At 66.3% G+C, this 26883-nt stretch overlaps 5 protein-coding genes across 6 annotated transcripts; 2 read left to right on the top strand and 3 right to left on the bottom strand.

Moving 5' to 3' along the window:
• The first annotated feature begins 223 nt into the window (after nt 1-223).
• Nucleotides 224-4055, top strand: SLC25A11 (solute carrier family 25 member 11). The gene is made up of 8 exons (XM_049797295.1): nt 224-371; nt 1518-1724; nt 1829-1919; nt 2159-2249; nt 2341-2440; nt 2534-2585; nt 2705-2802; nt 2880-4055. The coding sequence occupies exons 1-8, from the start codon at nt 268-270 to the stop codon at nt 2935-2937; spliced, it is 801 nt and encodes a 266-aa protein (XP_049653252.1). The 5' UTR covers nt 224-267; the 3' UTR covers nt 2938-4055.
• A 3010-nt stretch (nt 4056-7065) lies between these two features.
• Nucleotides 7066-9832, bottom strand: PSMB6 (proteasome 20S subunit beta 6). The gene is made up of 6 exons (XM_049797289.1): nt 9706-9832; nt 9276-9343; nt 8596-8727; nt 8382-8511; nt 7729-7873; nt 7066-7280 (listed from the first exon to the last, which is right to left on the bottom strand). Exons 1-6 carry the CDS (start codon nt 9805-9807, stop codon nt 7144-7146), a joined length of 714 nt encoding a protein of 237 aa, XP_049653246.1. The 5' UTR covers nt 9808-9832; the 3' UTR covers nt 7066-7143.
• Nucleotides 9833-11807: 1975 nt separating this feature from the next.
• Nucleotides 11808-13323, bottom strand: VMO1 (vitelline membrane outer layer 1 homolog). Its single transcript, XM_049797294.1, has 3 exons — nt 13030-13323; nt 12861-12955; nt 11808-12353 (listed from the first exon to the last, which is right to left on the bottom strand). The coding sequence occupies exons 1-3, from the start codon at nt 13204-13206 to the stop codon at nt 12053-12055; spliced, it is 573 nt and encodes a 190-aa protein (XP_049653251.1). The 5' UTR covers nt 13207-13323; the 3' UTR covers nt 11808-12052.
• Nucleotides 13324-15232: 1909 nt separating this feature from the next.
• On the bottom strand, nt 15233-16906 carry MBLAC1 (metallo-beta-lactamase domain containing 1). 2 transcript variants are annotated; one of them, XM_049797292.1, is made up of 2 exons: nt 16849-16906; nt 15233-16340 (listed from the first exon to the last, which is right to left on the bottom strand). In XM_049797292.1, the coding sequence occupies exon 2, from the start codon at nt 16262-16264 to the stop codon at nt 15464-15466; it is 801 nt and encodes a 266-aa protein (XP_049653249.1). In that variant the 5' UTR covers nt 16265-16340; nt 16849-16906; the 3' UTR covers nt 15233-15463. The 2 variants fall into 2 exon arrangements, with proteins under 2 accessions (XP_049653249.1, XP_049653250.1); XM_049797293.1 differs by having other exon boundaries at nt 16864-16880.
• Nucleotides 16907-17176: 270 nt separating this feature from the next.
• On the top strand, nt 17177-25999 carry TAF6 (TATA-box binding protein associated factor 6). Its single transcript, XM_049797291.1, has 15 exons — nt 17177-17891; nt 18141-18227; nt 18328-18481; nt 18572-18628; nt 18727-18846; nt 19506-19648; nt 19925-20002; nt 20091-20192; nt 20622-20804; nt 21076-21150; nt 21424-21549; nt 21808-21981; nt 22512-22718; nt 23193-25279; nt 25824-25999. The coding sequence occupies exons 1-14, from the start codon at nt 17736-17738 to the stop codon at nt 23574-23576; spliced, it is 2046 nt and encodes a 681-aa protein (XP_049653248.1). The 5' UTR covers nt 17177-17735; the 3' UTR covers nt 23577-25279; nt 25824-25999.
• The last annotated feature ends 884 nt before the right edge of the window (nt 26000-26883 follow it).

The following is a 26883-nucleotide window of genomic DNA, read 5'->3' as shown; positions in this document are numbered from 1 at the left end:
CCCCTCCAGAACCCTTTCAGCCCCCCCAAAACCCCTTTGGGCCCCTCCAAGCCCCCCCCCCCCATGCCTCCCCCAAACCTTTCAGCCCCCCAAATGCCCCCCCCCAGTGCCCCCCCAAACCCCTTCAGGCCCCCCTACCCCCCCAGGCTCCCTGGGGGGGTGTTGCCGGGTGGATTTTGGCCCCCCCCGCTGACACCCCCCCCCCCCCCCCCCCAGGATGGGGGCCAACCGTCTTCGTGCAGCCCCTGGACCTGGTGAAGAAACCGGATGCAGCTGAGCGGGGAGGGGGCCAAGGGGCGCGAGTACCCCACCAGCCTGCACGCCCTCACCTCCATCCTGCGCCACGAGGGGCTGCGCGGCATCTACACAGGGTAACGGCCCCCCCGGGACACCCCCCCTAAACCTCCCGGGGTCACCCCTGGACACCCCCCCCCACCCCCAAACCGCTCAGTCACCCAGGACCCTCCTGGGGTCATGCAGACTCCCCTGGGACAACACCCCCCCCCCCCCCCCCAAAAAAAAAACCCCGCTGGGACGCAGCCGGCCCCCCCAGATCCGCCTGGGACCCCCTGGGGTCGCTCAGACCCCCCCGGAGTCAGCCAGGACCCACCCAGGTTCACCCTGACCCCCCCCGGGACCCCTGGGGATCACCCAGTCCTGTCCAGGGTCGCATGTTGCTCCCCCCAAAACCCCCTGGACCCCCCCAGGGTCACCCAGGACCCTCCTGGGGTCACCCCGGCCCCCCCAACCCCCCCAGCACCTCTTGGAGTCACCCAGAGTGACCCAGGACCCCCCTAACCCCCCCCCCCCCCCCCAGGGGTCACCCAGGGTGACCCAAGGGTGCAGGGATGGTTTTGGGGGTCCTGAGGATGTTGGGGGTTCCTGGGAATGGGGTTGAGGTTTGGGGGGGGGGCCCTGGGGACTGCCTGGGGGGGGTGAGGAGGTTGTGGGGGGTCCTGGGGATGTTGGGGGTCCTGGAGATTTTGGAGGGGTCCTGGGGGACAACACAGAGGGTGTGAGGTGGGTTTTAGGGGGGGTCCTGGGGCTGGTTTTTGGGGGTCTTGGAGATGATGTGGGGGTTTGGGGCGGTCCTGCAGATGTTGGGGGCTGTAAGGGGGGGGCCTGGGGCTAGTGTTGGGGTGCTGGGAATGACGGGGGGGCGTTGGGGGGTCCTGGGGCTGATGCCGGGGGCGCTGAGAATGGCGTCGGGGTCTGGGGGGGTCCTGGGGACAGCACAGTGGGCATGGGGATGGGGGGGGGTCCGGGGGCGGTCTAAGGGTTTGGGGGGGCTCCTGGGGCTGGTGTTAGAGTTTGGGGGGGGTGTTGGGGGGTCCTGAGGATGATCGCGGGGTCCGGGGGGGTTCCTGGCTCTGAATTTGGGGTTCCTGGGGCCAGCTTTTCGGAGGGGGGGGGAGCGTCTCAGAGGCGCTGTAGGGCTTTTGGAGGATGCTGAGGCCCGTGCTGGGGTCCCGAGGCCACTTTTGGGGTGCCCCCCCCCCCCCCGGTCCCCCCCCCAGGCTGTCAGCGGGGCTGCTGCGCCAGGCCACCTACACCACCACCCGCCTGGGGATCTACAGCGTCCTGCTGGAGCGCCTGGGGGGGGCCGACGGGACCCCCCCCCCCTTCCTGGCCAAAGCCGCCATCGGCATGACCGCCGGCGCCGCCGGGGCCTTCGTCGGCACGCCCGCCGAGGTCGCCCTCATCCGCATGACGGCCGACGGCAGGTGAACCCCCCCCAAAATTTGGAGTGTCCGTCCGCGTCTCGTTCCCGTTTCCCCCCCCCCCCGAAAGCCGCCTTTTTCACCCCAAACTCGGCCCCGGTTTGCAGGTTGCCCCCCGCCGAGCGGCGCGGTTACCGCAACGTCTTCGACGCGCTGCTGCGGATGGCGAGGGAGGAGGGGGTCGCCACGCTCTGGAGGGTATGGGGGTGCCGGGGGTACCCCGAAATCCCCCCGTCCCCTATAGCCCCCCCTTCTCTCTCTCTGACACCCCCCTCCTACCACGTTCCCCCCTCCCAGGACCGCACAGAGGGGGAGAAGGGGGTTACCACGGTCGAGGGGGGGCCCAGGGGGATGTGGGGGTGCAGGGGGGGATATGGGGGTGCAGGGGGGGGACCTAAACCCCCCCTTCCTCACTGTGCCCCCCCCCCCTCCCCCAGGGCTGCATCCCCACCATGGCGCGGGCCGTGGTGGTCAACGCCGCCCAGCTCGCCTCCTACTCCCAATCCAAGCAGTTCCTCCTCGACTCCGGTGAGGCTTGGGGTACGCGGGGGGGGGGGGGGGGGCGTCCCCCAAAAAATGTGACCCCTCCTCTTATTTTTGGGGTTTCCCCCCCACCCAGGGTATTTCCGCGACGATATCCTCTGCCACTTCTGCGCCAGCATGATCAGCGGGCTGGTCACCACTGCCGCCTCCATGCCCGTCGACATCGTTAAGACCCGGTGGGTAATTAAGGGGAAACACCCCCACACACACCCCTTTAATTCTGGGGAGGGGACACACCCCAGAATCTCACCCCCAAATTTCCCTGACAGCATCCAAAACATGCGGACGATCGACGGGAAACCCGAATACCGCAACGGGCTGGTGAGCAAGCGGCAGCTTTTGGAGGGGGGGTGTCCCCTCTTTGAGGGGCGGGTGGGCAGGTCCCCCAGTGTTTTGGGGGCCCCCCACGACCTCCTTTGACCCTGACACCCCCCCCCCAGGACGTGCTGGTGAAGGTGGTGCGGTACGAGGGGTTCTTCAGCCTCTGGAAGGGTTTTACCCCCTACTACGCCCGGCTGGGCCCCCACACCGTCCTCACCTTCATCTTCCTCGAGCAGATGAACAAGTGGTACATACCCCCTACTACGCCCGGCTGGGCCCCCACACCGTCCTCACCTTCATCTTCCTCGAGCAGATGAACAAGTGGTACAAGAGGCTCTTCCTCAGCGCCTGACCCCCCCCCCAACCCGAGGGGGGGGGTATGGGGCAGCCCCATAGCCCTATGGGTGGTTATAGGGTGTCTCGCTGTCCCTATAGGGGCTGTGGGGGGTGTTCTCGAGTCCCTCGTGTCTCTCTGGGGCTTGGCGGGGTCCCTGGGGGGGACGACGACGCTGTGGGGTGACTCTCTGGCCCCTTGGGGGGAGTGGGGCTGTGGGGTGGCCCTGGGTCCCCACAGGGGTTGTGGGGCCGCCCCGGGTCCCTATAGGGGTTGTAGGGTGGCCCTGTGGCTGGGGTGGGGGAGCCTATGGGACATGTCTGTGGCCCCACAGGGGGCTATGGAGTGCCCCACATCCCTGTGGGGCGTCTGTCTGTCCCTGTGGGGGCTATGGGGCAGCCTTGGGTCCCCTATGGGGGCTATAGGGTGTCACCGTGAGGGTTTACGGGGTGTCTGTTTGTCCCTATAGGGGCTGTGGGGCAGCCCCATATCTCCCTCAGGGCTGTGGGGCTGACCCCCGTGTCCCCATAGGGCAACTGTGGGGTGACTATGGGGTGCACCCCCCTGCCACGGGGGGCTGTGTGTCACCCGCCCCATCCTTATAGGTCAGTAAAGAAGCTGTTGGTGTTGGCTCTGAAGCCTCTATGGGGTGGGCCCCAAATATTGGTGGGGCCCCCAAAAAGCACCAGGTCGATGCCCACCCCCCATCTCCTGTGGGGCCGGACACCTGGGTCCCCCAACCTGGGGGTCTGGGAGGGTGCATGGAGCAATACCTGTTATGGGGCAGCCCCATATCACCCCCCCAATACCTGAGGTTAAGAACCCTGTGGTGCCCCCTCCCCTGTTCTGCCCCACACCTGGGGGGACCCTAGCAACCCCCCGACCCCCCAACCCACCCCCCCGGGCTCCGGCGCAGCCGAGGTGTTGTTTTGGGGTTCAGGGCTTTATTGACAGTGAATGTCAAGGTCACGCTGTGGGGCAGGAGCCCCCCCTCCCCACAACTTCTGTCCCACAGCAGGTTCTTCCCCCCGCCCACCCCCCCCCCCCCCCCCCCCGCCACGGGGTGCCCCACGGTCCCCAGGGCCCATCAAGTGCTTCGTTAATGACTCCTTGTTATCAAATAATTAAAGGAAAAATCTACAGAGACGGCCTGGAGCGAGAGCAGTGAAGGGGGGGCTGACCCACGGTGGGGGGGACTCCATGGGGGCGTGTGGGTGGGTCCAAGGTGGGGGGACTTGGGGGGGGGGGGTGTGCCCCACGACCCACCCTGCCCCAGAGTGGGGTCCCCGGGGCTGGCTCTGCCCCACAGCAGGGGGGGGGGGGGGTCCCCATAGTCGCCCCCCCCCCCCAACCCCATTCCAGCCCCACAGCACGGTGCCGGCAGGGGGGCGTGTCTCCCACCTGTCCATCACGCCGGGGGAGGGGCGCTAGATGATTGATTGACGGGTGGGCGGGGCGCGGCCGTAGTCGCCAGCAGAGGGCGCCGTGACGGGGCGGGGTCACCCAGTGCTCCGCCCCGCCCCCCTCCCCGGCGAGGAACACCTGGGCGGGGCCGCGGCGTCACGTGGGGACTGAGGGGCGGGGCCACGTCAGGCGGGGGGAGTCGGGGAGGGGGGAGTTTTGTGGGGGGAAAGGGGTCGCCGTGTCCAGGGGGAAGAGGGTCACGCGAGGGGGAGCCGGAGCCGTGCCTGGCTTCAGGGGGGGGGGGGAGAGGCCGCTCCCCCCCCCCCCCCGGTGTCCCCAAGCCCCCCCGTCCCGTCCCGCCTCGACACCCCCGTCCGCCATTTTGTCCCAGTCGAGTATCTGGGCGCACGTCGAGGGACCCACCGCGCCCCACGTCCTCCCGCGCGTGGCCCCCGCCACGTCCCCAGCGGCGCGGACGGGGAGGCGGCGGTGACGCCGGCTCTGCCGTCGCCGTCTTCGCCTCACGTCTCCGCCTCGACCTCAATCAACCGAGCACCCGGACGTAGCTGAGGAAGCCCCCGCGTCCCCCCCCGCCCCCCGCGTCCCCCCTTACGTGGACGGGGACGTCGAGGCCGTGGCGGTCGCCCGGTCGGTGCGTTGACGGCGCCGCAGGTGTCGTTCGGCCGTCGGCCTTCCTCCGCCCTCGGCTCCGGCAGCAGCGGGCGCTGGGGCAGCTCCGCCAAGGGCTGCGGGGACACGGAGGGACGGGGGGGTCACCGGGACCCACGGAGGGGACACCAGCCCCACGGAGGGCCCCACCGCGTGGGGCACTGGGGGATGCGTGGGGCAGAGGGCGATGCGGGGCTGGCAGATGAGTAACCTACGTGACCCTTCCTCCTCCTCCTCCTCCTCCTCGCGTCCCGCTGCCGACGACTTCCACCAGCTCAAAAACGCCGGCGGGGTCCTGGGGGGTGCGGGGCAGGGGGCACGGAAGGGTTAAAGGTGACACCCCCCCCTCCCCCAAATATCCCAGTTTTGGGGTCACCAGGTCCCATCGCCGTGTGCCCCGGGAACCACCACGGGACCAGGTCACCGCACCGGGGCGCACCAGCCCCCCAACAGGGCTTTTCAACTCCAAAATCGGGGGTTTCAATCCCTGAATGGGCTTTTCAACCCCAAAACCAGGCTTTACAACCTCAAAACAGGCTTTTTGACACCAAAACAGGGCTTTTTGACCCCAAACTATGGCCCTTGGCCCCCAAACTGGGGGTCTTTGCACCCAAAACGGACTTTTCATCCCCAAAATGGGCCTTTCTGCCCCCAGAGCAATGCTTTTCACCCTCAAACCAGGGCCCTCAGCCCCCAAACCGGGGCTTTTATCCCCGAACCTGGGGCCCTCAGCTCCCAAAAATGGGTTTTTCACCCCAAATCAGCTTTTTGCCCCTAAAAAGGGTCTTTTTGCTCCTAACTGGTGCATTTTAACCCCAACCTGGGACTTTGTGCCCCCAAACTGGGACTTTCTGCTCCAAACCCAGGGCTTTATGCTGCCAAACCGCAGCTTTTCAACCCCAAAATGGGGCCCTAGCCCCCTCAACCGGGACTTTTCAGCCCCCAAATTTGGCTTTTCACCCCCAAACAGGGCCCTCAGCCCCCACACTGGGACTTTTCACTCCCAAAATGGACTCTTTGTCCCAAAACAGGGCATTTTTTCTCCCAATCAGGGGCCTTACACCCCCCAAACCAGGCTTTTCAACCCCCAAATGGGGCCTTTGAAGCCCCCCCGGCATGCAGCCCCCGCTTTCTGGAGCAGTCCCTGGGTGGATGTTTTGGGAGGGGGTCCCCTTAAAGGACACCCCCGCCTGGTGGGAGGGGGACGGGGAGAGAGGCTGGGGGGTACTGGGAGGTGCTGGAGGACATGGCAGGCAGTACTGGGGGACACTGGGAGAGACTGTGAGGTGCTGGAGGGCATGGCAGGCAGTACTGGGGGACACTGGGAGAGACTGGGAGGTGCTGGGAGGTACTGGAGGACATGGCAGGCAGTAGTGGGGGGCGCTGGGAGAGACTGGGGGGTACTGGGAGGTACTGGAGGGCATGGCAGGCAGTACTGGGGGGCGCTGGGAGAGACTGGGAGGCACCGGAGGACACCGGAGAGACTACTGGGGGGCACTGGGATGCACAGAAAGCAGTACTGGGGGGCACTGGGAGGCCCTGCAGGCAGCACCGGAGGGGGGGCCCTGAGGGGACGGGGGCTGTTCCCCCTTCACAGCCCCCCCGGGTCCCCCCCACTCACCCGCAGGGAGGAGACGTCGGGACCATCCAACCCTCAGGCGGGACCGGGATCCGCCATGGCTTTGGGGGGCAGGGGGCGGGCCCGAGAAGCCGAGGAGGAACCGAACCGGGGACACCCCCCCCCCTTCCCCGCCGGCCGTGAGGGGACGGGACGGGCCCGGCGGCGGCTCCGCCGCTGACTGCGAGGGCTGGCCACGCCCCCTCCCCTCGCCACGCCCCCTCGCGGCGCCACGCCCCCTCCCCTCGCGGCGCGCACGCGCAGCGGGGAAGCGGCAGGCGAGCGGGGGGCGTCCCCGAGCGCGAGCCGTTCCCGCCCTTTTCCTGTCGCTCCTCGAGCCCACGACATGAGCGACCCCCCCCGCCATGTCGTGAGAGGGTGCGACAAGAAGAAGTGTGGGGGGGGGGGGCGCGCCCAGCCCCCCGCAGGACACAGGCAGAGGCAAGGAGCGCACGGAGCCCTTTATTGCCCCGCACGTCCCCCCGTGTCGTTGTCGTCCCCGTCGTGGCCCCCCCAGGGCCGGGGGTGTCCCCTCAGGCGGGGGGGCCGCCGTCACCCCCCGGCAGGTCGGGGCCGGCCAGGACCCTGCGCTCCACCCCGGCCTGGGTGATGGCTGCCAGGCGGATGACCCCCCCGCTGGAGCCGTCCCTCGCCATGGCCAGTGCCAGCGCTGGGGGGGGGGACAGACAGACACACGGCCGGGTCAGGGACCCCCCCGTGTTCCCCTATCCCCCCAAAACCCCCTGTCCCTGTCCCCCCCGGACCCCTGGGACCCCCCCCTCAAACTCCTCTGTGCCCCCCCCAACCCCCCATCACCCCCAAACCCCTCCGGCCCCTTCCCCCGCTCCCCCCCAAGCACCCCTGGGACCCCCCTAAACCCCCATGGCCCCCCCACCCCAAAATCTGCCTCCCAGCCCCATGCCCCCCCAAACCCCACCATTTGCCCCTCTAAACCCACTTCTCCCCTTCCCCAGCTCCACCAACCCTCCCCGTGCCCCCCTCAAGCCCCTCTGGGACTCCCCCAGGACCCCCCATGCCCCCCACCCCAAACCCAGCATATGCCCCTGTAAAAACCCAGTTCTCCCCTTCCCCAGCCCCCCCAACCCCCCCAAACCCACCACGGGCGACAAACTCCTGGCACTGGGGACGGGTCATCCCGGGGCGGAAGGCAGCATCCAGGAACCCGTAGATGTAGGAGCTGCCCGACCCCCCCACGGCAAAGGGCTGCCGCAGGAGGAGCCCCCCCATCGGCACCACGTACACCTAGGGGGCACAGTGGGTGGTCAGGGGGGGTCTATGGGGCAGAGAGGGGGGGCTATGGGGCAGGGAAACGCAGGAGGAGCCCCCCCATCAGCCCCGCATACATTTTAGGGGGGGGTCGGGGGGGGCTACGGGGCAGAGGGGGGGATGCTATGGGGTTCAAAGGGGATGCTGTGAGGCAGAGAGGTATGTAAAGCTGAAGGGAGCGCTACAGGATAGAAGGGGGGATGCCATGGGGGCAGAAGGCCCCGTGCTATGGGGCAGGGCCCTGCTATGGGGCAGAGCGAAAGATGCTAGGCGGCAAAAGGAGATGCTGTAGGGCAGAGTGAAACACTATGGGGTAGAAAAGAGAGCCCTACGAACCCTACGGGGCAGAGAAAGGAATGCTAGGAGGCAGAACATGACGTTTTAGGGCAGAGTGAGTCACCGCAGGGTAGAAAAGGTGATGCTATAGGACGGAAAAGAATACTATGGGGCAGAAGAGAGTGCTACGGGGCAGAGGCCCCCCCACCTGCCCCCCCCGGCGTGGGTCCCAGCCAGCCACGATGATGCCGGCGCTGAGCTCCTCCCGGTAACGGTAACAGGTTTGTTGGAAGAGACGAGCGGCCGTCCGCACCCGGGGCGGCTCCTCCAGCTCCACGCTGTGGGGCAGGGAGAATGCGTGGGCTGAGACCCACGGCGCCTGCCCCGCATCCCCTCCCTGCCCCACAGATCGCGGCGCGTACCTGTGAAAGGCCAGCTGATAGGCCACGGCGTCGGCCACCGCCTGCGTGTCGGCGGCGGAGCCCGAGCGGCAGCAGAAGATGCGGTCGTGGACGGGGGTCAGCTTGTCCGTCACCCGGTTGGCCACGTATGACCTGCGGTGACATCATGGTGAAATCACGGCGAATGCTGCGACAGCCCCGCCCCACCCCGGAACCCCCCCCTACGGTTTTTGGGGGGGTCCCAACAGTGACAACATGGGTGACAGGCACCAGGCGACAGCCCCGTGACGGGGGTCCCAGCGGTCTGCAAATGACATCGCAGCGATGTCACGGGCGGCATGGGGGGGGTGACAAGCCCCGTGAGGAGGGACCGGGTGACAACGGAGGGTTCGGGGACAGCTGGTGACACCCCGGGACCACCCCTACGCGGCGGCGGTGACATCAGGGTGACGTCAGGTGCCATCACGGTGACAGGCGCCAGGTGACAACGGTGTGACAGGCGTCACGGTGACAGCAGAGGGTCCGGGGACAACGGGCAGCACCTGGGACACCCTGCAAGGGTTCGGGGCGGGGGGTGACATCACTGTGACATCTCGGTGACAGGCTGCCTGTGACAACCCTGGCGACCCCCCTCTGCTGCCGCCGGCCCCACAGCCCCCCGCGGTGACATCACCGATGACATCACCGGCGGCGGCCCTCACCCGGTGGTGGTGCGGGAGTCGGCCCCGATGACGACTCCCCCGTCGAACTCCACGGCCATGATGGTGGTCTGGGGGGAGGGGCTGCGCTGAGGGGGGGGTCCGTCTGCCCCATAACCCCCCCCCAGCCCCCAGCGGGCTTCCTTCTGCCCCATACCCCCCCTGCTGCCACACAACTCCCCCCAGCCCCACAACTTGCCCCCCCCCCCCCAGCCCCTCGGAGGGGACCCTCCTGCCCCACATCCCCCCTCCGGCCCCCTATGGGGAACCCTCTGCCCCGTAACCAGCGCCGGCCCCCCCGGGGGCTCCTTCAGCCCCCCCGCCCCCAACCCAGCCCCGTAACCCGCCCCCCACGCGGCTCCCTTCTACCCCAGAACACCCACCGGCGCCCCAGGGGGGTCCCGCTGCCCGACAACCCCCCGGCCCAACTCACGCCGGTGCTGACGGGCTCCGACGTCCACTCCCGCTGCGGCCCCGCGGGGCCCAGCCCGGCCCAGGGCTCCACCGCGGCCGCCCGCACAGTCACCGCCGCCATCTTCCTCCACGCTTTGCAGCGCGACGGCTGCTTGAACGGCCGCGCGCTTTACGGCAGCGTGGCAGGCAGGGCGGAGGCGCCCGCCGCGCTTTACGGCAGCGCGGCACCCGCCGCTTGCGGAGAGGGGACGCCACGCCGCGCCGCGCAGCACCGCGGCGGGCACAGCGGAAAACCGGCCACCGCGCTCTAGGCCAGCGGGGCGTTTGCCGTTCCACGAGGGGAGGACGCCGCGCCTTCCGGCAGTGCGGCGGGCACGTCGAAAACCGCTCGCAGCGCTTTACGGCGGCGTGGCGGCCGTCGTTTCACGACGATGGGACGCCGCAGTTTACGGCAGCGTGGCGGGCGCGTCGAAAACCGCCCGGCGCGCTTTACGGCGGCGTGGCGGGTTTGTTTTCACGACGCAGGGACGCCGCGCTTTCCGGTAGTGCGGCGGGCACGTCGAAAACCGCTCGCCGCGCTTTACGGCGGGCGCCACGCCGTCGAAAACCGCTCGCCGCCGCCCGCCGTTTCACGACGATGGGACGCCGCAGTTTACGGCAGTGCGGCAGGCACGTCGAAAACCGCCCGGCGCGCTTTACGGTGGCGTGGCGGGTTTGTTTTCAAGACGCAGGGACGCCGCACTTTCCGGCAGTGCGGCGGGCACGTCGAAAACCGGCCGGCGCGCTTTACGGCGGCGTGGCGCCCGCCGTTTCACGACGAAGGGACGCCGCAGTTTACGGCAGTGCGGCGGGCACGTCGAAAACCGCCCGGCGCAGCGGGGGGTCCCGCCAGCAGCCGCTGCCCCCCCCGGCGAGGGGCGGCACATGTGGAAACAAGGGGGGGGCGTCACCGACACCCCCCATCCCCACTCCACTCTCTCCCATTAAACTCCCAGTACCCCCCAGTAAGTGCCAGTGCCCCCACACCCCCCCAGACCCCCAATGCCCCGCGTGGCTCCCCAAGAACCCCCCCCAGCACCCCCCGGTCCCTCCCAGTGCTCCCCAGTGCCTCCCAATACCACCTCAGTACCCCCCATTGCCCCCCCAATGCCCCCCCATACCCCCCAGTGCCCCCCCGACCCCCAACACCCCCCTGTGGCACCCCAGGACCCCTCCCATTTCCTCCCCCAGTGCCTCCCAGTGCTCCCCAGACCCCCCAGTATCCCCCAGACCCCTCTCAGCACCCCAATGTCACCCAGTAGCCCCCCAATACCCCCCAGCCCCCCATCTCTCACCCCCCGGGGCCGTGGGGCTCTTCGGTGCATTGGGGCTGCTTTGGGGGGGCTCAGGCGGGGCTGGGGGCTGCTGGGCGGAGGGAGGGGTCAAAGGGGGGGGTCAGGGGAGTCCCTGGGGACCCCACCCCACCCCTCCCCCCATTACCTGCCCCTTCTCCATCCTGGGGGGGGGCTGGAATTGAGGACAGGGGAGGTTGGGTGGGGGGACCCAGGCATGCCCCCCCCCAAAGGGGACCCAGGTGTCCAGGGGACCGTCTACCCCCCTCCTCCACCCCAGGGGGACCCAGCCACCCGGGGGGGTCCCTGTGACTCACCGAGGGGGGAGGGGGGGCACCCACTCTCCAGCACTGGCCCAGGCTTGGCCCTGCCCCCCCCCCGCCCCCCCCCAGGGTTAATCATTAACTGGGGGGACAAGGTCCAGGGGGGCACCCCGGCATTCGGGTGTCACCCATCCCCCCCCCCAGGGACCCAGGTGTCCGGGTGTCCCCCCCACCCCCCCCCACCAAGAATGAGGCGGCACCAGCTCGTTACTCGCCCAAGTTTAATGAGGGTGGTCTGGGGGCAGGGCACAGAGGGGACGTGGGGGGGACAGTCGGGGGGGACCGAGGGAGGACATGGGTGGGACACAAGCGGACGTGGGAGGACATGGGGGGGGACATGGGGGGGATAGGGGTCAAGGGAGGCTGGGGGGGGGACACTGGGGACACACAAAGGGACGTGGTGGCCGTGGGAGGATGGGGGCGGGCACGGGAGGACATGGGGGTCGAGGGTGGGGGGACACGGAGGGACACGGTGGTCATGGGAGGACATGGGGGGACACAGGGGTCGAAGGAGGTCGGGGGGGGCACATGGTGGCCATGAGGGGACATTGGGGGGCCATGGGGGGGATCTTGGGGAGACATGGGCGGTCAACGGGAAACATGGGGGGACATGGGGGTCAACGGAGGATGTGGGGGGGGACACAGGGGGACATTGGGGGTCACGGGAGGGCCATCAGGGGGACACCCAGGTGGGGACATGGTGGGGGGTCTCTCAAGTGCAGCAGAGGAATTTGACGTCGTTGAGGCCGGTGTCGTCTCCCCCGCGCTGGGGGGGCTCCACGCGAGTCTGCAGCCCGCAGATCCCCCAGCCGAAGGGACAGGAGGCGCTCCAGTTCCCCCAGACCCCCGCGAGGCCCCCCTGGCCCTCCAGCACCGTCCCATCCGAGCAGGTGACATCCAGGTTGTTGGCGGCCGTGTCGTCCCAAAGGCCCCGAGGTGCCTCCACCCGCAGGCGGAAGGAGACCAGGCGCTGGCTGCGGCCACAGCTCAGGGGGTACGACCAGGAGCCCCAGCTGGGGGGGGGGGGGGACATGGACATGGTGGGGAGGAGACACACGTCACGGTCACCAGCCCCCACCTTGGATACCCCTCAGGTCCCCTCCTGGGTTGCGGTGGCCACGGATGGGGCGTGGTGGTCGTGGATGGGGCGTGGTTGCCATGGAGAAACATCACGGTGGCCACGGATGGGGTGTGGTGGCCATGAAGGAGCCACGGTGGCCACGGATGGGGCGTGGTGGTCGTGGATGAGGCGTGTCGGTCATGGAGGAACATCATGGCAGTGGGGCACCACGCATGGGACGCTCACGGCCACCAACGTCAGCTCAGATGGGTGTCCCAGGGCCACCCATGGCCACCACTGTCACCACGCGCAGACACGCCATAAACAGGGACCCCGCGGCCATCACCCCACGTGGACACCCCACACCCACCCCGCACAAGGACCCCATGACCACCACCGTCACCCCACACGGTGACCCACCCCCCCCGTGCCCCCCTCCCCCTAAACTCCCATCACTCACGGCCCCTCGTTGGCCGTGGCCATCCCCGTGCTGCAGAGCAGCCGGATCCCGTTGAGAGCCGTGTCATCCCTGAAGAAACCCTTGTGGGGCTCAACCTGGAGGACATCAAGGAGCCGTCACCCACATGTTGTCCCCCCCTTGTCCCCCCGTCCCCCCATCCTGGACCCACCTTCAGCTGGAAGCCGGTAGCGTAGGTGTTTTCGGGACAGAACTCGGTGTCACCCCAGTCCCCCCAGGGCCCCCCATTTTCCACGGAGATCACCTTGGTGAAGGCAATTCCGAGCCCCCCCTGGACCAGGACCACCAGGACCACCAGGGCTACCCATGGGCACAAGGACAAGGCCATGGCTGCAGTCCCCTTTGGGTGCCACCGCTCCCTTTATAACCCCGGTGGGGACAAAGACCTGGAGGACACGGGGACGGGGAGGTGCCAAGTGGGGTCCTTGTCTCCCATGGGAGACTGGGAGGGACTGGGAGAACTGGGATGGGGAGGGGCGGGTGGTGGATCTCCTATAGAGTCGTGCCACGTCTCTCCTCACTACGGATGGGTCCTTCTGATGGGGTCACCTCCCGTGGTCCCATTGCGGGGGGGGGGGGTGGGTAATGCCCCGGTGTCCACCCCCCCCACCTGTGACGTCAGCCACCTCCACCCCCCCCATCCCTGAGCTCCCATTGGCTCATCCAGCAGAACCCGGCTCTGCGTCCCCGTCCCTGTCCCCTCCAGATATGGGGGGCCTTGAGAGACACCCAACCATTTTGGGGTGCCCTGTGGCCCACCAAACCCCTCAGGTCATGTTTTGGGGTGACCTGAGGATCTCTGGACCTCTCAGGTCATGTTTTGGGGTGCCCCAGGGCCCTCTGAACCCTGAACCCCTCAGGTCACATTTTGGGGTGCCCTGAGGACATGCAAACCCCTCAGGTCATGTTTTGGGGTGACCTCTGATCTTCTCAGGACCCCTCAATTCCTGTCACAAAGCCTCCCAAGATCTTCCTCGTGCCCCATGACTCTCTTTTGGCTCCCTAGGGCGCCTTGCATCCCTCCAGCTCCCCTCAAAACCCTTCTCGGGGCCACTGTTGAGCCCCACAACATCCACTTATCATCTAGACCATCTAGGATGTCTCCAGGTTGTTGCTGGGCATCTGTCCTCTGCTCGGATCCACTTCATCACAACGTCCCCACCATGGGTTTTCTGGTCTGGAGGTCACCCAAGACTTCTTGGGTCTTCCTGGCCCTGTCAAGACCCGTCTAAACCCTATGATGACACCTCTGGGTCCATCAAAACCCTTCCTGAATGCCCCCTTGCCATCCAGAGCCTTCTTCTGGTCTTTGGTGTTTACACAATGTCTCTACTCCATCCCTGAGGACTTCTACTGTCAGCCCTGATGCCCTCCTGAGCCCTTCAGAGAACGCAAGAACATTCTCTGGCCTAGGCGGTCCTCTCAGGAGGAGAGGAGTCTGCTCTGGTGGACTCATCCATCTTCCTTGACACCTCTCTGGAGATTTTGGGGGCTTGGGGTGGGAGTCTATTGTCATTTACGGTCGGCGTTGGTTTCTGAAAGATTGTTCTTCTGGTCTGTCTTTGGGGCCACCGTGCTCTGTAGGGTCTTCTTTAAGCCTTGCCGAGAGCTTCTGGCTCAAGAGATGGGACCTACGGTGGTCAATAAGTTGGTCCCAGTAAGGAACGGCCACCAACCCGTCCTGAGTGCCCATCACATGGGCAAAGCATCTCCACTGCCAAGGCACTCTACAAGGGTTGGCGAAGACCCCACGGAGCAAGGAGACCTCCAGACCAGACGGTTATCACTAAGACTTGGGTGGAGAACAAGCTCAGGTGTTTTTTTCTGCAGCAAAACCATTTTTTGAGAGAACATCATTCCTGGGAAGGACTCAACAAATGGGGTGACTGCCCACCATGACATGGAGGTCCTGGCAGAGAAGGACCACGGGGAGATAGTCTTGGATGTCACCACTGAAACGCAAGCAGAGTTGACGTGTGGAGAAGGACGGGGTCATGAAGAAGGTGGGTTGGGGCAACTGTGGGTGGTTTCTGATGGAACCTCATGGTTGAACTCTCATCTCCATGTCCAGGTTGGGAAGACGCAGGACTCCAGCTCACGGGGATGATGCTGTCTTGAGCAGACGGTGGTGAGAAGATGCTCATGAGGCGTGAAAATTACATTAGAGTCCACGATCTCGGCTTGTCGTGGCAGGGCACACAATTCCCCAGGTCCTCATGTCCCCATGCCCCACCATACGTCCACCCCTGGAGAGCTGGGGAGCGTCCTGGGCGCTGGGAGGACGCTGGTGGGGGACACCAGTATCACCCAGCTCGTTAGCATCCTCGTTACCCCACAAAGACACGGCACCAGGGGATGGTCATGGGCTTTATTTCACATTTGGAGATGTCCCCACGGTGCTCCTGTCCCTCAGGGGCATCTCACGGGGTCTTCAAGGCCTTGAGGACACCCTCCGGGGCTCTTCCGTCCTGGCGACATCCTGAAAAACGTGTTCTTCCCTTGAGGACGTCTTCATGGAGGTCTTGTCTCCCTCTGGGACGTCCCTGGGTCTCCTTCTCCCCCAAGGGACGTCCCCAGGGTGTCTCTCACGGCTTGGGATCATTTCCAGTCCCGCTCCCCTCCTCCTCGGGGACATCCGCAGGGGTCACATCTCCCCTGGGGACGTCCCCGTGTCCCTCGGGACCATCTCCAGTGGCGGCGGTCCCCTCATCACCCTCCTCCCAAGGGACTTCCCTGTCCCCCCGCTCCCTGAAGACCCGGAAGGGCGGTCCGTGACCGGGCACGATGACGTCGGCCATGGCCATCACCCGTCGACGGCTTTGCTCCTGCCTCGCCGGGTCTTCGCTCGACGCCCTCCACTCTTCCTCATCTTCCTCCCTCTCGAACAAGTCCCCGGCCACCACCACGGTCCCCAGGGAGGTGTTACGTACCACCACGCTGACGTGGTCGACCGTGTGACCCGGGGTGGCCACCACCTCGAGGTGACCGGGGTGGAGGACGTAGGGACGCCCCTTCGCCAAGTCGTGGGGCAGGTACCACCCGTCGCCCCGACTCAGGTCAAGGCCCACCAACAAGGTGGCCGTAGGGAAGAGGTTGATGTTCCCCACGTGGTCGGAGTGACCGTGGGTGCAGACGACGTGGGTGACGTCGTTCGGCGACAGCCCTTGCTCGGCCAAGAGGCTGACGAGACGCTGGCGGTCCCAAGGACCCCCCGTGTCCACCAAGGCGGTGACGGGGCCCCCCCAGACGAGGGTGACGGAGCCGTCGGCGCGGAAGGTGCCGTTGGGTTGGGGGGCGCAGTGGCCCTCCTGGAGCACCCGGAGGGTGTAGGGGGCACCCGCCACCTCCCGTGCCCCCAGGGGGCACGTCCGCACCCCCCGCGGCATTGGGGGGGTCACGGGGTCGGGTGAGGGTCAGAGGTCGGAGGTGGTTGAGGTCGGCCGGGCATCGCGTCGCAGAGGCCTGGGGGGGGCGGGGGGGGGATAAGGGTGAAGGAGACCCCCAATGGTCTCCCCCCCCCCCTCCCCGTTACCCCAGTGGTCTCCCCCATCACCTCCCTGTCATGCCCAAACGGTCTCCCCCATCCTCCCCCCCAATACCGCAATGGTCTCCCCCATCGCCCCCAATGGTCTCCCCCATTCCCCCCTCATTACCCCAATGGTCTCCCCCATCGCCCCCAATGGTCTCCCCCATTCCCCCCTCATTACCCCAATGATCTCCCCTGTTCCCCCCCCCCTTCCCCCCCATCACCCCCAATGGTCTCCCCCATTCCCCCCTCATTACCCCAATGGTCTCCCCTGTTCCCCCCCATCGCTCCAATGGTCTCCCCCATTTACCCCACCATGGTCTCCCCCCACTCTGTCCCCAATGGTCTCCCCTGTTCCCCCCCACCTTCCCCCCCATTGCCCCATGGTCTCCCCCCCGTTCCCCCAATGGTCTCCCCCACTCACGCACCCCCCCCCCCCGTTACTCCAACGCTCTCCACCGTGCGCATGCGCGATGCTCTCCGCCTCCCCCGCCCGCCAGGGTGCGCATGCGCAGTGCTCTCCGAGCACCTCCCTCGCCGACCGCCCCTCCTACCGCCGCGCAGGTCCTGGCAGGGCGATAGCGAGCTCCTCTCAGCCCCCCCTCCCACCACCGCCACTAGCCCCGATTAATTTTCGCATCGCAGTTCTCTATCGCGACAATCTTATTCGCGTGGGGACGGGGTGGTTTGAGGAAGCGGGCTTGGCCTCCTCCCTCCGCTCTCTCCTCCCCTCAACCCACCTCGGCCAGGACCTGGCGCTGAGGGGGGCCGAGCCAAGATGGCGGCGGCGGGAAACAGGGAGGCGGCGTGAGAGGTGGCCGAGGGGTGGGGGGGTGTCCCCATCCCCCCGCGGGGTCCTTCTGTTGCGGTGTGTCCCCCCCGCTTGTGGGGTCCTCATAGCGGGTGTGGGGGGCTCTCTTGGGGTCTCCACGGCTTCGGGATCCCCCCGGCTTTAGGGTCCCTCCGGTTTTGGGGTCCCCGGCTTCAGGATCCCCCGGCTTTGGAGTCCCCCAGCTCTGGGCTTCCCCTGTTTTTAAGATCTCCCCGGCTTTGGGGTCCCCCCAGTTGTGGGTTTTACCCGGCTTTAGGGTCTCCTGGTCTTAGGATCCCCCAGCTTTGGGGTCTCCCTCAGTTTTGGGGTCTTTAAGGTCCCCCCAGCTTTAGGGTCTCCCCGGTTTCGGGGTCCCCCAGCTTTGGGCTTCCCTTGTTTTTAGGGTTTCCCCAGCTTTAGGGTCCTCCTCCTGGTTTTAGGGTCCCCAGCTTTGGGGTCCACACCCCCTCCCCCCCAGCTTTAGGGTCCCCCCCTCCGGTTTTGGGGGAGGAGGAGGAGGATGGCGGAAGAGAAGAAGCTGAAACTGAGCCACACGCTGCTGCCGGCTGAGTCGATGAAGGTGATGGCGGAGGCCATGGGGATCGGGCAGGTGCCCGAAGAGACCTGCCAGCTGCTGGCCGAGGAGGCCAGCTACCGCCTCAAGGAGATAGCCCAGGTGGGGAGGCATGGGGTTTTGGGGGGGACACACCCCCTCAGATCACCCAGCTTTTGGGGGATGATGGGGATGTGGACAGAGGGACACAAAGCCCCTGGGTTTTGTGCACAAGGGGGGTGACAGCCCATCCTGGGCTTGCTGTCCCCTCCTTGGTGACATCCCCCATTCTTGGGGGGGTGGGGGGTTTTTCCCCTAACCCCCTGTGCCCCCTTTTTGCCGGCTCCCCCCCCCCCCCCCCCCCGGCTTTAGGACGCTCTCAAATTCATGCACATGGGGAAGCGGCGCAAGCTGACAACGGGGGACGTTGACTTTGCTCTCAAGCTCAAAAACGTGGAGGTACCACGACCACCCAATTTGGGGGGGGACCCCCAGCACCCTTGGGGGGGTTTGGGGTCCCCCAGCCCCCCCTGACCCTCCCCGCCATTTCCCCCCACAGCCCCTCTACGGCTTCCACGCTCAGGAATTCATCCCTTTCCGTTACGCCAGCGGCGGCGGCCGTGAGCTTTATTTTTACGAGGAAAAAGAGGTGGATTTGAGCGATATCATCAACACCCCGCTGCCCCGTGTACCCCTCGACGTCTGCCTCAAGGGTGGGGGTGGTTTTTGGGGGGGGGTGGTGATTTTAGGCTTGGGGGGGGGGGGGTGTTTTCCTCATCTCATTTTTATCTCCCTGCTCACAGCTCACTGGCTCAGCATCGAGGGGGTGCAGCCGGCCATCCCTGAAAACCCCCCGCCTGGTGAGTGAGCTGCCCGTCTTCCTCCTTGGGGTAGATTTGCCCCCGATCGGAGGGGTGGATAACCCTCCCAAACACCCCATTTTTGCCCCCCCCCCCAGCCCCCAAGGAGCAGCAGAAGGCCGAAGCCACAGAGCCCCTCAAGTCCACCAAGCCAGGGCAGGAGGACGACGGGACCCTGAAGGGGAAAGGACAGAGTGTGGCCACCACTGATGGCAAAGGTGGGGGGGTTGGGGTCTATGGGGCGAGAGAAGGGTTGTGGGGCATTCGGGAGGGTCTGGGGGGTGTGGGGGGGGGGTCTGGGGGGGGTTGAGGATGGTTTGGGGCGGGTCCATGGGGTGTTTGAGGGGTCCATGGGGAGCTCAAGAAGGGTTGTGGGGCATCTATGGGGTGTGTGAGAGGTCTATGGGGTGTTCCAGATGGTTTGGGAGGGATCTATGTTGGGGTTGAAGGGTCCATGGGGTGTTCATGAAGGGTTGTGGGGTATCTTGGGGGGGGATGGGGTTTGGGGCATCCATGGGGTGTTTAGGAAGATGTATGGGGTGTTGGAGGCGTCTATGGGGTCTTCGTCAACGGTAGTGGGGCATCTCTGGGGGATTTGAGGGTCTGTGGGGTGTTTGAGGGGTCTGTGGGGTGTTCATGAAGGGTTGTGGGGCATCTGGGGGGGGGTTGGGGGGTCCACGGGGTGTCCATGAAGAGCTGTGGAGCATCTACAGGGGCGTTGAAGATCCACGGGGTGTCCACGAAGGGTTGTGCTGCATCTATGGGCTCTGTGGGTACTTTGTGAACTCCGGGGGGTGTCTGTTGGGATTTTGGGGGGGTTCCTGAGCCCTCAGTGACCGTGTTGTGTCCCCCCCCCTCCCTGTCCTGTGTCCCCCAGGGAAGGAGAAGAAGGGTCCCTTGCTGGAGGGGACCCCGCTCCGCCTCAAACCCCGCAGCGTCCACGAGCTCTCGGTGGAGCAGCAGCTTTACTACAAGGAGATCACCGAGGCTTGCGTGGGCTCCTGCGAGGCCAAACGCGCTGTGAGTGTGTCCCTGTCCCCTCCCAACCCCACCACCTCACCCCGATGTCCCCAAACATCCTGGGGGTCCCCAACGCCCTTTTTGGGGACATCCAGGTGTCCCCAGACCAACAATGACCTCTTGGGTTGGCATCCCCATGCCTCCTGCTCTCCCTCCATCTTCAATACCCTCTTTATGGGTCCCTGTCCCCCCCGCCATGTCCCCAACCCCCCCCACGTCACTTGGGGTATCCCCTTGTCCCTTTGGGGTGACATCCCCATGTCCCCCACACACCAGGAAGCTCTCCAGAGCATCGCCACCGATCCCGGTCTCTACCAGATGCTTCCGCGCTTCAGCACCTTCATCTCAGAGGGGGTGAGTTCCAAGGGAGGGGTAGGTGATACAGATGCGTCTCCAAAAGCGGGGTGGCTCTTGTGACAGTCCCCGCCCCACTTTGTGCCAGGTCCGCGTCAACGTGGTGCAGAACAACTTGGCGCTCCTCATCTACCTCATGAGGATGGTGAAGGCTCTGATGGACAATCCCACTCTCTACCTGGAGAAATACGTGAGTCTTGGGGGGGCGTGACCATCTCCCCCTCCTGTCCCTTACCTGGGACCCCCCCAGAGGGCGTCACCGGCCTGTCCTGGTCACTCAGGGTTACTGTGACCATCCCGTGTCATCCCCCCCTGTGTCCCCAAGCGCCACGAGCTCGTCCCCGTCGTCACGACAGGTGTCAGGAGCCACCAGCTCTCCCTGCATCCCGACGTGGGGCTGTCCCTGTGTCCCGCATGCCTAACCTTCGTGTCACTTGCAGGTCACCACATTTAGCCCCCGTGTCCCCAAGCACCACGAGCTCCTCCCCATCGTCACCACCTCTCCCTGCATCCTGACGTGGGGCTGTCCCCATGTCCCCCCCCCAGCCCCAAACTGTCCCCCCACGTTTCCCCCTGCCTGGCTGACCCCCGTGTTCCCCCCCTCCCCCGTGTCCCACAGCTCCACGAGCTCATCCCCGCCGTCATGACGTGCATCGTCAGCCGCCAGCTCTGCCTGCGTCCCGACGTGGACAACCACTGGGCCCTGCGGGATTTCGCCGCCCGGCTGGTGGCCCAGGTCTGCAAGAACTTCAGCACCACCACCAACAACATCCAGTCCCGCATCACCAAGACCTTCACCAAGGTGGGGCTGGGGATGTGGGGCAGGGCTGGGGATGTGAGACTAGGATGTGGGGTGAGCATGTGGGGCAGGGATGGGGATGTGGGGCAGGGGTTTGGGCCGTGGGGCAGGGTTTGGGGCAGGACCAAGGCTGTGGAGCAGCGGATGGGGATGGGTTTGGGGCAGGGAGGGAGCTGTGAGGCAGGGTTTGGGGCAGAACTGGGGCTGTGGGGCAGGGCTGAGGGCTGTGGGGCAGAAGCTGAGCCGTGGGTCAACATCCCCCTCTCTGCCCCAGAGCTGGGTGGACGAGAAGACGCCCTGGACCACACGCTACGGTTCCATCGCGGGGCTGGCCGAGCTGGGCCATGATGTAAGTGTGTCCCCCCCTGCTTTCCTGTCACCGTGTGTCCCGCGTGCCCCACAGAGCTACATTTGCCCCACGGCATCGTCCCCGCAGTGTCATATCCCCCCTTTTCGTGTCCTCTCTTGCACCCCTCTGTGTGTTTGTGTGTCCCCCCCCACGTCCCCTCCTGCAGCATCACTCCCCTCCGGGACCCCATGTCCCCCCCTCCACAACATACCCTCCCCGCCCCCCCCCCCCCCCCGCAGGAATGTCCTCTTAATGTCCCTGATTTGTCCCCAGGTCATTAAGACGTTGATCCTACCTCGGCTGCAAGTGGAAGGCGAACGGGTCCGGAGTATTCTAGAAGGTCCCGTGGTCAGCAACATCGATAAGATCGGGGCCGATCATGTCCAGACCCTGCTGCTGGTGGGACTTGGGGACATGTTTTTTGGGGGGGGACACACACATGACAGGGACAATGACGACAGAGAGAGAACAATATGGGGGGGGGTCGCTGCGTCACCCCGTAATTAGCAGGATTGCGTCCAGACTGGGCTGGAGGTGGCACGTCTGGAGGGATGGTGCCGGTGGGGGGACCTGGCTGTTGTTGGGGGTGGGGTCGTGGCTGTTTAGGGGGGGGGTGCCCCCCGCTTTGTCACAGCGGTGTCCCCGTTGTCCCCGCAGAAGCACTGTGCCCCAGTGCTGGCCAAAATCCGGCCCCCCCCCGATAACCAGGACTCCTACAAGGGGGATTTTGGGTACCTGGGGGCTTTGCTCTGCACCCACGTGGTGAAGGCGCGGGCGCAAGCCGCCATGCAGGCCCAGCAAGTCAACCGGACCACCCTGACCATCACCCAGGTGGGGACAAGGGGACGTGGGGAGGGGACATGGGGACACTGAGCGGGGGGGACACACAGGGACGTGGGATGGAGATGTGGAGGGGACGCGTTGGTCTGCAGCCTTGTGAAGGCGTGGGTGCGAGTGCGGGAAGCCGATGTGCCGTCACTTGGGTGGGCTTGGGGACATGGGGGGGGACGTGGGGATACGGGGGGGACGTGGGGACATTGGGGGGGCACGGGGAGGGGATGTGGGACATGGGACTTTGGGGGGAAATGGGGACACAAGGGCCAGGGAGATGTGGGAGGATGTGAAGGTCATGGGGGACGTGGGGTCACCTGGGGGGGAGGACACGAGGGGACATGGGACCTGGCACTGGGGGTACAGGGTGACGTGGGGACACGTGAGGACATGGAGGGGAACACACAAAAACACGGAGTGGGGGCATTGGCAGGCTGGGGGCTGGGACAGGGGGCACCCAGGACATGTGTCCCCTCACCACCTCCACCCCCCCCCGCCCGATGTGACAATCCCAATCGTTGTCCCCACAGCCGCGTCCCACCTTGACCTTGTCACAGGCCCCCCAGGGCCAGGGGGGGCCCCCGCGACCCCCCAGCATCATCAAGGTGCCCAGCGCCATCACCCTCCCCGTGCAGACTCTGGTTTCGGGGCGCCCAGGGACCCCCACCCAACCCTCGCCCCCCCCCACCAAGTTCATCGTCATGTCATCGGCCTCGGGGACGAGTGCGTCACAGCAGGTACCGCCCATGGGGACATTTGGGGGGGGGGGGGAACAGGACATTTTGGGGACATCGGTCTGTCCCTGAGGTGTATCGTATGTGTCGTGTGTGTCCCCCCCACAGCCCCGTCCTTGAAGTCTCTTTCTGGGGTGTCCCTGGGGCTGGGACGTGGCGGTGTCATCCCTGGTGTCCCTGATGGTCCCCGTTGTGGTGGCATCAGTGGTCACTGTGTCCCCCCGGGGCCCCCCGTGGTCCCCACGTCCCCCCACACTGTCCGCATGTCCCCTTGTGCCCCACACCGTCCCTCTTCCCCCTGTGGTCCCCACGTCCCCACACCGTCCCCATGTCCCTGTACCCCCCACGGTCCCCATGTACCCCCACGCTGTCCCCATGTCCTCACACTGTCCCCACGTCCCCATACCCCCAGTGGTCCCCATACCCCCCACGCTGTCCCCATGTCCCCGTGCCCCACGCTGTCCCCCTGCCCCACAGGTGATCACCTTCAGCACCAGCCCGGCGCCCACGGCCACCTCCCCTGTGACCACCACTGTCCCCAGCGTCCAGCCCGTGGTGAAACTGGTGTCGGCGGCGCCCACGGTCCCCAGTGCCACCGTCACCGGCAGCGTCCAGAAGTACATCGTGGTGTCCCTACCCCCCACCGGTGACAGCAAGGGGGGTACTGGGACCCCCACGGGTGCCACCACCCCGGGACCCCAACTGTCCCCCTCTGCCACCACCTCCCCTGCCGCCGCTGTCCCTTCCGCTGTCACCCCCAAATCGGAGCCTGGGGACAGTCCCCAACCGCCCCCCCCGTCCTTCGGTAAAGCCAACGGGACCCCCGGGGCGGTGGCACAGTCCCCCCAGTCTGCCCAGTGACCCCACTGGGACCCCGCTACTGGGGACGGGGGGTTGGCTGGGGGGTCCTCCAGCATCCCTGTGTTCCCCCGCAGTGTCCTGGGACCCCTCTGTGGGGACACAGAGGGTGGCCTGTGTTCCCCCCCAGTGCCCCCCAGTGTTCTGGGACCCCTCTATGGGGACACAGAGGTGACCTGGGGAGGCCTCAAAGTGTCGCTGCGGGTCCCCTAGTGTCCCCATGTCCCCCCCAGTGTCCCCACGTGACCTAGGGGATCCCCGTGTGTCCCTGGGACCCCTCTATGGGGACACAGAGGGTGGCCTGTGTCGTCCCCCCTCAGTGTTCTGGGACCCCTCTATGGGGACACAGAGGTGACCTGGGGGGGCCTCAAAGTGTCCCTGGGGGTCCCCCAGTGCCCCCATATCGCCCCACCAGTGTCCCAGCACCCCTCTGGGAGGGGGCGGGGGGGGGCAGGGGTGACCTGGGTGCCCCACGATGCCCCAAGGGCCCCGGGATCCCCCCCCCCGGGGACGGTGACTCCCCCCTGTAAATACCTGTACGTGCGCGCTGTAAATAACCCAATAAACTCCCAGTTCATCCCAGTGCAGCCCCTGTCCTTGCACGCGCACAGTGTCAGACGAGCCCCAGGGCCTTGCACACGCGCGAGCCCCGGACGTCACACGGGCGTTTGCACAAGCTGCAAACTTTGCGCGTGCATTTGCACGAGCCTGAGCGTCGCACGGGCGTTTGCACAAGCTGCAAACTTTCAACACGTGTTTGCACAAGCCCCAAATGTTGCACGTGCCTTTGCACGAGCCCCAGCATCGCGTGTGCATTTGCACGGCCCTCAGCATCACACGCATGCATTTGCACAAGCTGCAAAATTTGCACAGGCATTTGTACGAGCCCCTAGCATTGCACGTGCCTTTGCAGGAGCCCCAGCATTGCACAGGGATTTGCACAAGCTGCAAACCTTGCACGAGCTCCAAGTATTGCATGTGCATTTGCACGAGCCCCAAACTTTGCACACGCCGGAGCACTGCACACGTGTTCGCACGAGCCCCAAACTTTGTACGTGCCTTTGCATGAGCTCCAAGTATTGCACGTGCATTTGCACAGCCCTCAGCATTGCACACATACTTGCACAAGCTGCAAACTTTGCACAGATATTTGCACGAGCCCCGAATGTCACACCGGTGTTTGCGCAAGCCTCAAACTCCGCCCGTGCCTTTGCACGAGCCCCAGCGTTGCACAGACGTTCGCACAAGCTGCAAACCTGGCACCAACATTTGCACGAGCCCCCAGCGCCGCGCGGGCGCTTGCACGAGCCCCAAGTGTCGCGCACGTGTTTGCACAAGCCCCAAACTTTGCACCGACGTTTGCACGAGCCCCAGATGTTGCACGTCCGTTTGCACGAGCCCCAGCACGGCACAAGGGTTTGCACAAGCCCCAAAAGCTGCACGTGCCTTTGCACGACCCCCAGGCGTTGCACAAGCGTTTGCACAAGCCCCCACCGCTACCCAACCCTCCCCCCCAGGGGAGGGCAGGGGTCGGGGGCGGGACCAGCTCCATTAAAACCAGCAGCTCCCAGTTCTCCCTTCCTCCGCTCCCAGTGCCCCCCCCTCCCCGGCCATGCCCCTTCACTTCGCCCCCCTCCGGCTCCCCCTTCGCCGCCGGCTCCAGACCGCCGCCGTGCTGCAATGGGTCTGCTCCTTCCTCGCCCTCGGTGAGCACCGGGGGGGCACTGGGGGGCACTGGGGGGGCACTGGGGGCCCCCAGCCCCCCCCCCCCGGGTTCCTTAGGGCAGCCGTCTTCTGGCTCTCCCCTGGGGGGTGTTTTGGGGTGCCGGGGGGGGGAATGGGGAGCCCGGGAAAGGGGGTGCCGGGGGCGTGGGGACCCCGAGGGGGGGGTCACTCTGCCCCCCCGCCCCCCCCCCCCCCCCCCGCGGACGCCTGGGTCCCTTAGGGCAGTGGTGCGTGTAATACCCCCCCCCCGGAGGGGAGTTTCGGGGTGCTGGGCGGGAAAGGGGAGCCCGGGAAAGGGGGTGTCTGGGGGGCTGGGGAGCCCTAAGGGGGGGTCACCCTGTGGCCCCCCCTCCCGGCCGCCTGCCCCCCCCCCAGCCAGCTGCGCGCGTTGCTCCCCATCCTGGGGGTTTTGGGGTCCTGAAGGAACGCGGGTACCCCGGGAGAGGGGGCGCCTGGGGGGGGGGGGTAGCCCTAAGGGGGGGTGTCCCCGTGCCCCCCCCCACGGGACGCCTGTCCCCCCCCCAGGCCAGCTGTGCGCGGTGCTGTTCGCCCTGGCCCTGCGCGGGTCGCTCTGGCTGCCGGCGCTGCTCTACGGGCTCTGGCTCTTGGCGGACCGGGACACCCCCCGCCGCGGGGGGCGCCGTTCCGCCTGGGTGCGGGGGTGGCCGCTCTGGACTTACTTCCGGGATTACTTCCCCATCTCGGTGAGCTAGGGTCTGGGGGCGGGGCGGGGGGGGGGTGTTTGGGTGGGGGGTGCCCCTGAGGAGGTTTTGGGGGTCCCTGGGGGGTCCCAGAGGGCTTGGGGGTACCTGATAGGGTCCCTGGGGTGATTTTAGAGGGGTGTGAGGGGTCCTTGGGGGGTCTTTGAAGGGGCTTGGGGGTCCCAGAGCGTTTGGGGGGACCTGATAGGGTCTCTGGGGTGATTTCAGGGGTCCTTGAGGTTTTTGGGGGGTCCTTGAGGGGGTTTGGGGGGTCCATGAGAGTTTGAGGGGCCCTAATAGGGTCCCTGGGGTGATTTTAGAGGGGTGTGAGGGGTCCTTGGGGGGTCTTTGAGGGGGCTTGGGGGTCCCAGAGCGTTTGGGGGGACCTGATAGGGTCTCTGGGGTGATTTCAGGGGTCCTTGAGGTTTTTGGGGGGTCCTTGAGGGGGTTTGGGGGGTCCCAGAGGGCTTGGGGGTACCTGATAGGGTCCCTGGGGTGATTTTAGAGGGGTGTGAGGGGTCCTTGGGGGGTCTTTGAGGGGGCTTGGGGGTCCCAGAGCGTTTGGGGGGACCTGATAGGGTCTCTGGGGTGATTTCAGGGGTCCTTGAGGTTTTTGGGGGGTCCTTGAGGGGGTTTGGGGGGTCCACGAGAGTTTGAGGGGCCCTAATAGGGTCCCTGGGGTGATTTTAGAGGGGTGTGAGGGGTCCTTGGGGGGTCTTTGAGGGGGCTTGGGGGTCCCAGAGCGTTTGGGGGGACCTGATAGGGTCTCTGGGGTGATTTCAGGGGTCCTTGAGGTTTCTGGGGGGTCCTTGAGGGGGCTTGGGGGGTCCCAGAGGGTTTGAGGGGCCCTAATAGGGTCCCTGGGGTGATTTTAGAGGGGTGTG

Source organism: Accipiter gentilis, unplaced genomic scaffold (genome assembly GCF_929443795.1).
Source record: "Accipiter gentilis unplaced genomic scaffold, bAccGen1.1, whole genome shotgun sequence".
Lineage (NCBI taxonomy): Eukaryota > Metazoa > Chordata > Aves > Accipitriformes > Accipitridae > Astur > Astur gentilis.
This window is presented reverse-complemented; position numbering and strand designations above follow the sequence as displayed.

Excerpts from the sequence above, each read along its gene's own strand:
- TAF6 (XM_049797291.1), top strand. The coding sequence starts at position 17,736 with ATGGCGGAAGAGAAGAAGCTGAAACTGAGCCACACGCTGCTGCCGGCT. Across the intron at positions 17,892-18,140 it reads GCCTCAAGGAGATAGCCCAG|GACGCTCTCAAATTCATGCA; the intron begins GTGGGGAGGCAT and ends CCCCGGCTTTAG. Across the intron at positions 22,719-23,192 it reads GGACGAGTGCGTCACAGCAG|GTGATCACCTTCAGCACCAG; the intron begins GTACCGCCCATG and ends CCTGCCCCACAG.
- VMO1 (XM_049797294.1), bottom strand. The coding sequence starts at position 13,206 with ATGGCCTTGTCCTTGTGCCCATGGGTAGCCCTGGTGGTCCTGGTGGTC. Across the intron at positions 12,956-13,029 it reads CTACCGGCTTCCAGCTGAAG|GTTGAGCCCCACAAGGGTTT; the intron begins GTGGGTCCAGGA and ends GATGTCCTCCAG. Across the intron at positions 12,354-12,860 it reads GCCACGGCCAACGAGGGGCC|CTGGGGCTCCTGGTCGTACC; the intron begins GTGAGTGATGGG and ends CCCCCCCCCCAG.
- PSMB6 (XM_049797289.1), bottom strand. The coding sequence starts at position 9,807 with ATGGCGGCGGTGACTGTGCGGGCGGCCGCGGTGGAGCCCTGGGCCGGG. Across the intron at positions 8,728-9,275 it reads GACTCCCGCACCACCACCGG|GTCATACGTGGCCAACCGGG; the intron begins GTGAGGGCCGCC and ends ATGTCACCGCAG. Across the intron at positions 8,512-8,595 it reads TATCAGCTGGCCTTTCACAG|CGTGGAGCTGGAGGAGCCGC; the intron begins GTACGCGCCGCG and ends CCTGCCCCACAG.
- MBLAC1 (XM_049797292.1), bottom strand. The coding sequence starts at position 16,264 with ATGCCGCGGGGGGTGCGGACGTGCCCCCTGGGGGCACGGGAGGTGGCG.
- SLC25A11 (XM_049797295.1), top strand. The coding sequence starts at position 268 with ATGCAGCTGAGCGGGGAGGGGGCCAAGGGGCGCGAGTACCCCACCAGC. Across the intron at positions 372-1,517 it reads CTGCGCGGCATCTACACAGG|GCTGTCAGCGGGGCTGCTGC; the intron begins GTAACGGCCCCC and ends TCCCCCCCCCAG. Across the intron at positions 2,250-2,340 it reads GCAGTTCCTCCTCGACTCCG|GGTATTTCCGCGACGATATC; the intron begins GTGAGGCTTGGG and ends CCCCCCACCCAG.